This window comes from Octopus bimaculoides, chromosome 11 (assembly GCF_001194135.2).
Source record: "Octopus bimaculoides isolate UCB-OBI-ISO-001 chromosome 11, ASM119413v2, whole genome shotgun sequence".
Classification (NCBI taxonomy): Eukaryota; Metazoa; Mollusca; class Cephalopoda; order Octopoda; family Octopodidae; genus Octopus; species Octopus bimaculoides.
The window spans coordinates 15,079,667-15,086,967 of record NC_068991.1 but is presented as its reverse complement, the minus strand read 5'-3'; the positions used below and the strand labels follow the sequence as shown (position 1 = coordinate 15,086,967).

At 36.4% G+C, this 7,301-nt stretch overlaps 1 protein-coding gene across 1 annotated transcript in view; it reads left to right on the top strand.

Moving 5' to 3' along the window:
• LOC106874223 (serine-rich adhesin for platelets-like) overlaps positions 1-4,577 on the top strand; it is a 52,131-nt gene extending 47,554 nt beyond the window's left edge. Inside the window, exon 3 of the mRNA XM_052971521.1 lies at positions 1,445-4,577. Within this exon, the coding sequence (XP_052827481.1) occupies positions 1,445-2,877 (1,433 nt within the window). The 3' untranslated portion in view covers positions 2,878-4,577. The remainder of the gene's footprint in view (positions 1-1,444) is intronic.
• The last annotated feature ends 2,724 nt before the right edge of the window (positions 4,578-7,301 follow it).

The window sequence follows — 7,301 nt, the reverse complement described above, 5'->3', positions numbered from 1 at the left end:
AAAATAAATATACCAATACATTATATTGTCTTTGAGCTTTTAAAGTTCAATGGTAATCCATGTATATAATGGTTGGAAAAATAAGGATGCATGAGAATTGAGATTTGTGTTAGGTTTAAAAAAAGAGAAAAGGTGCTAAAAGTTTGTGTTAAGCAGGAAGTATGGTGTCAAAACAGGAAGTGTGTGTAGACTTCCTGTTGAAAAAGAGTTCATAACTCCAACTAAAAAGATGTCTCCCCTTACACACACACTTCCTGTTTTGACACCATACTTCCTGCTTAACACAAACTTTTAGTCCCTTTTCTCTTTTTTTAAACCTAACACAAATCTCAATTCTCATGCAACCTTATTTTCCCAACCATTATATACCTGGACTACCATTGAACTTTAAAAGCTCAAAGACAATATAATCATCATCATCATTGTTTAACGTCCGCTTTCCATGCTAGCATGGGGTTTTTTTATATATTATTTTTTTTTATATATTATTTTCTTCATTTTGTACTTCTTTGTAAAAAACATTTTCATTCTCCCTCTTCTTGAAAATTTGTTTTGCTCAGTGTGAGGCTACAGTGGAAAGCACTTGCTTGAGGTGCCACAGAATGAGACAGAACTTGGGACCATGTAGTTATGCAACTCCATATCCACACTGTCATATTCATGTCTTTGAAATTGTGCCTGTATTGTTAAGTAACTACAGCTGTCATGGAGTCTTCAGCAACACATAACTGAACTTCAAGAAGTGCTATGGCCTTAGACTGAAAACTAAAATCTAAGCTCTCTCCACAGTGAGAAAATAAAAAGTTTAGTCTCGTTTCATAAAAGAACTTCTTGTAATCAACTTATTTAATCTATTTGCGCAGGTGACAGTAGCAGGGCTACTACTAAAGACCACATTCTTGATTGCATACCAACATGCATTACACCCTGTCACCAAGTGTCATCTAAACTCATGCAGTTCTTGTGTTTTCCTTAAAAATCTCTAATTTCTAACAGGACTGAAAGATTTACATCAAGAAAGTGCTACAATAATTTAAGACTTAAAATATTGTGTTTGAATATTTTCGTCTATGTCTCTATGATATGGATAGCCTAGAAACGGTGCAAGTAAATGTCTGTGAATGGTGTAATGGTCTACCTGTCCGTTGTGGTATTTTGAAGATGTTAGAATATTTTCCTCTATGTGTCTATGATATGATAGCCTAGAAACATTGCGAGTGAATGTCTGTGTATGGTGTAATGGTCTACCTGTCTGTTGTGCTGTTTTGAAGATGTATCTATTATTGGGACTGAGGGCATCTGTTGGTGAAAAAGTTTCTTAATCTGTTAGTGTGTATTTAAGAGCCATACTCATTGAATCCTGTACATATATCTATAAACATAATTTAGATAAATAAAATTATTTGTTTGTTAATTGAAGTTTTTTTCTTTTTTGTCTTTTCAGACTGTTTGAAATGTCCAACATGTTCCATGGAATTCCCAGGAGCAGCTATCATAAACAACGAATTCTACCTGGAGAGTAAAATCAATTCTAATGAAGAGACTGAAGATGTCAGTTTTTTGTGTACTGCATGTGAGGAGGGTGACTCAGCTACATCCTTCTGTGGAGACTGTGGAGAATGGCTGTGCAAGCAATGTGTGCAAGCGCACAAAAGAGTCCGAGTTACTAAGGACCACACGGTGGTCACAAAGGAGGAGGCAATTCGTAATCAGAACATCAGCAGTGAAAAGACTGTCTATTGTAAATTGCACAAGCAGGAACCCCTTAAGTTATTCTGTGAAACCTGTGACAAGGTAACCTGCCGAGACTGCCAGCTTCTTGAACATAAAGAACACAAGTACTTATTTGTGCACGAGGCATCCAACAAGGAGAAGCAGATTCTTAATCAGCTGTTGATGAAAGCTAAAGAAAAGCAGGGGCAGATAAAGCAAGCTAGGCAACTTCTCAAACAGAGACACACAGACATCCGGGATCGGGAGCAGATCGTCGTCTATGAAATCAAGAGCCTCGGGGAGAAGATAACCCAAGAGGTGATGAGGCGGCTGAAGAACGTTATGTCTGAATTAGATTTTGCCTGTCGGCAAAAGAAGGACCACTTGGTAAAGCTGACCAACGAAGTGAACTACTTGGATGACAGGACAACACACTGTGTCGCTTTTGTGGAAGATGCCATTAAGACTGGCAGCAGCCTGTCGCTGTTGTATACCAAAAATTACATGAAGAAGAATTTGAAGAAATTAATTGACTCGCCCTTGCGCGTCCCTCACCCAAATCATAAAGTCGACATCCAGTTTACATATAATATTGATGACCTTGTAGTTGCCATCAAATCTCTGGGCTCGCTACAAATTGATGGCCGGCATTACGGTAAGCTCCCGATGATGGTCGCTGCCGCAGCCGCCGCAGCCTCCGCCTCTTCAAACCAGGGTCAGGAGGGCAGCAGTCCCGTTATCACTAAGGCTACCAGCGGACAGCCACTGGACAATCGCTACTACGTTGGTCCCATATCGACAGACCACCAGCGAATACTCATGCAAAAGCTGCATGAAATGCAGAGGAAAACTCAACAGCAGCAGCAGCAACAACAACAACAACATCAACATCAACAACAACAGCAACAGCAGCAGCAGCAACAGCAGCAGCAGCAACAGCAGCAGCAGCAGCAGCAGCAGCAGCAGCAACAACAACAGCAAATTTCTTCTTTAAATAATCTTCAATCAAGTAGTGGATCTAGTAGTAATGGTCCCCAAGTGTCTAAGACCTTGTCAAATGGACCTAGTAGCAGTCTTAATGCGAACGCCCTTGTCAAGACTAACTCTGTTTATTACCCACCATCTGGTGTTCCTGCTGGACAATTTTCCACACACCCTAGGTAAGTGCATTTCTCTTATCATTAACAGATACCCCACTCTCCAAAAAAAACAAAAACAAAAAAAAAATATGCATTACATCTTAAATCTGTGCTTGCTTCAGCCATGCTGGGATCCAACTTTGAGGGGGTTTAGCTGAATAAATTGAGCCCAGTACTTCTTTTTCTTTTTCAAAGTCTGGTTCTTATTGTATTGGTTTATTTTGCTGAAGTTACTCAACTTTTGTTGAAGAAACTGACACTGGCGGTCAGGTTGGTGGCAGTAGAGCAAACACTCGGACACACGTCATATACATTGCTAAAAAAATTTACAATGCCATCCGCAAAAAAGACTGTCTAAAAATCCCTCTTTTATGGAATACATTCATAAACACCAACTCAAAGAATACTGGTGGAATATATTTCCATCAAAACTTCTGTCAGATGTAAACATAACAGGCAGGATATTGTTGTTTGGGACAGAAGGGGCAAAAGTATGTACCATCATAGAGGTCAGCTGCCCTGCAGATATAAATATTTCTTTGAAAATCAAAGAAAAAGAGGATATCTTTGAACATCGGCTTCGAAACCTGCACCCTCTATATCCAAACTATGAATACATATTCATACCAATAATAATTGGAGCGCTAGGTTTTGTTAGTAAATGCTTAAAGGAGAATCTGGATAAACTGGGATTTTCAGAAAGAGAAATCGACCGGCTTATTCGTACAAGTACAATCTGAGTGGAACAGTAAAAATATGCAAGACTTTTTCTCAAGTTCCAAATGTGAATTTGTTTGTATTAACTACATCCCAAAGATAGAGCCTTGTATCTTTGTTGCAAACTGGCTCCCTCCTCGGTGGGAGATTTATAATAATTAAAAAATAGAACACACACACACACACACACACACACACGACTTCCACACAATTTCTATCTACCAGACTCACTCGCAAGGCATTGGCCAACCCGAAGCTATTGTAGAAGACATTTAACTCCCTTTGTTACCATTTTTCTGTTTGAAAACACTCACTGTGTTTCAATTAATTTTGAAAATCACGAAGAATTTAGTAAAATAATATTGCCATTATAAGTTGGTGTTTGGAGTATAAATTAACATGAAATTTTGATGGGGAGTTTTTAATAACCGGGATCACTTTTAAGCATGAAGCTTATATCATAAAACTAACCAAGGGCAGTCTCAGGCGGATTGGTATCAAAAGGTTTAAAGTGCTGTTGCAGTACAGTTGAACCTGAAACCATTTTGTCGCAAAGAATACTTAGCCACACAACCATGCTTGTGGGGGAGGGGAACAACAAAAAAAACAAAGCAGCCAACTGACCAACTAAACCAAGAGGTAAACTAAATTACAAGCATAGTCAAGAAACATGATAACAAAGCCAACTATTCACAAGGCCTGAAAAGAGTCACAAATGGAAATATATTAGAACTGTATCTTTTTAATGATAATTAAAATTCTAATATTGGTTCATTTGCTATTGGATTTAATCTCTCCCCTTTATGATAGGTCCTCTATGTGGTAGTTCTGACCATTAAAAATAGCAGCTCAGTGTACCTCAAATCATATCATGTATCTTCAGAAGTTGGATGCATTCGTTGATGAAGTCCGGGGTGACAAACAAACACAAGTGCTTAGAGAAAAATATGAAATGGTCATAGCACGATAAGTCTTTGATTGTAAGTCTGAGGTCTGCTTGATCAGAGCTAACTTGCCCCCCCCCCACCCGCCTCCCAGAAAATGTATGAAAATAACAAGATTTGAAAATTGTTTTTATTTAATTTTGTAGTTTTATTTTATCCAACAAAAATAATTTTGTATTTATTAGATATTTTAATTTTTGTAAAAAAAACAAAACAAAACAAAAAAAAAACATAAATACTCCCAGAAGCAAAGTAAGATAAAAAATAATTTGTATAACTGATGTTTTCAACTTCAGTGCTGCTGAGAAAGCAAATTATTCTTTGTACATACGTGTTTTGTTTTGTTTTGTGTTGAATGAATGAGAAGGGAGTGCTTGATATGTTGTAGAGGATATGGTATTGCCTAAAAATTGTAGCAACATGCAACTTGAGTTGTGAGACACTCAGCTTCAGTTTCAGTACAAAAAAACAACTATAATGTAATATAATATATGTTTATATATTATGATATAATATATTAATATAATATGTAATATAATATTAGTATATTATATTTATATGACCTTATTGTGTTATTTCCCCATCATAGTTAAGCTCTGTATAGGGATGACACTTCAGCAGTTTCAAGTTATATAAAATGGCTATGCCACAGGGTGTAAGGAGGTCTGACATAGATCTTCAAAGAATTCAGCTTAACCGTAACAGTTACCACCCGTTTTGACAAAGGTTGACATCCTGGACATAATCCTAGACCTGAGGATGGGCAAGTACCATCCTTACTGAAAGTCCAATGAGGAAACTGTTTATATTCATAGACACTCTAACCACTCCTGTCCATCCATCTATATTTGCATATACATCAATCTGTTCAGTGTCCACTTTACCATACTTTGATAGATCACATAGAATTCTTTGAAGGTGATCTATGGTTGGGTGCCCTTCCTGTGGCTAGCATTCACCTGTTTTCAAGCAGGGCAATATTCTCCCCATGGCTGGACATATTTTCATATATTTATTTGTTAAATGTCCTTTTTTTTACCATCTCGCCATTCAAGGCAGGATTTTATGTCCAGTTGCTGTGTCCCTAATCCTTTACCTGTCTTTCAAGTGTGGGATATTTTTTCCTTTTATTCCAGTGGTCTTTGAAAGACCACAATGGCTGGTCATGATCTCAACAAGGAATCTTGATAGTGCCACTGTTTCACTCAACTAGAGACAATTGTGGGAATTTAAGATTTTAAGCACAGTTGCAAGTTCACATTCAGAGACAGACAGACAGACACACACACACACACACACACACACACACACACACACACACACACACACACACACACACACACACACACACACACACACACACACACACACACACACACATGTATCCATACATGTATGACAGGTTTCTTGCAGTTTCCATTAACTGGGCTACATTAGAAGACACCCATGGGACTGAACTTGAAACCACGTGGTTAAGAAGCGAGTGTGCATGCTTGTGTATTATATATAATATCCAGACAGAAATGCTTCTTCATTGAAAGAACAGAAAAATTTCTTTAGAATTATGAAATACAATTGAAGCATATTTAAATTTATAGTCACTTGTATTTTTTTTTTTTCAATTATAAATTAACATTTATAATTTATTACTATTCTCATTACCATAATTTATTATTTTCTTTTAAAAACTGAAATTTGTTTGGACCAATTCTAAAACTGAAATGTATCTGCTTGTATTGAAATAGTGGAGAAATAGGAGGCTCCCTGACTGGAAACGAGAACCCAGCTGAGTCCAGCAATCTGTGGGCTACTAAGATGTATGTATGCGTGTGTGTACATCTTAGTATGTGTGTACGGTGTATAGTGCGTGGACTTCCAAAACCTAAATAATATAGATTTATTGCAAGTTTTAGATATCTGACAATACTGTAGATATTGTTTGAAGGTTAAATATAAAAAAAGACATATAAAAAAAAAATTTAATAATCTGTTTGCTTGCTATGTTTTTTTCTTTTCTAATCCATGAACTTATATATACAAATTTTATTACATATTCTACATATATATATATATAAACCTTAAATTTTTAAAATTTACAAATGAATTTTTATTATCTTCTTGATTATATATATTTGTGTTTTAATTTCATTGTCTGATAATTTTAAATTCTGCATGTATTTATATGTATACGTCTGTCTCTCTCTCTCTCTCTCTCTCCCTGTGTGTGTATATGTAATGTGTGTGAGTGTGAGTGTGTGTGTGTGTGTGTGTGTGTGTGTGTGTGTGTGTGTAAAATAAAGAATATTTCTGTTGTAACAATTTCGAAGTAGGCTTGTGAAACTGTGGCATGTTAATGGTGGAAAAAATTGCTAATGGAATCACTCTTCATTTTTACATTTGAGTATCTCTCTTTCTATGTCATTAATGATGTACAAAAATAAGAGGAATGACCAGCAAAAGTGGATTCCTATATGCTAGAAATAGATGCCGAATCATCTAACCACGAAAAAATATGTTCTCAGTAAAAAATTAGCGACACAACAGACTGTAAAAGGGCAAGACAAATGAAAAAAACTAAATAGAAAAAAAAATGATTAACCTACGTACCATGGTTTCACCTATTAAAATTTACATAAGTAAATATCTGCAGGATCATCAGCTAATGATATAGCTAGTTTTTTTTTTGTTTTTTTTTTCCTTTTACTTGTTTCAGTCATTTGACTGCAGCCATGCTGGAGCACTGCTTTTAGTCGAGCAAATCGACCCCAGAACTTATTCTTTGGAAGCC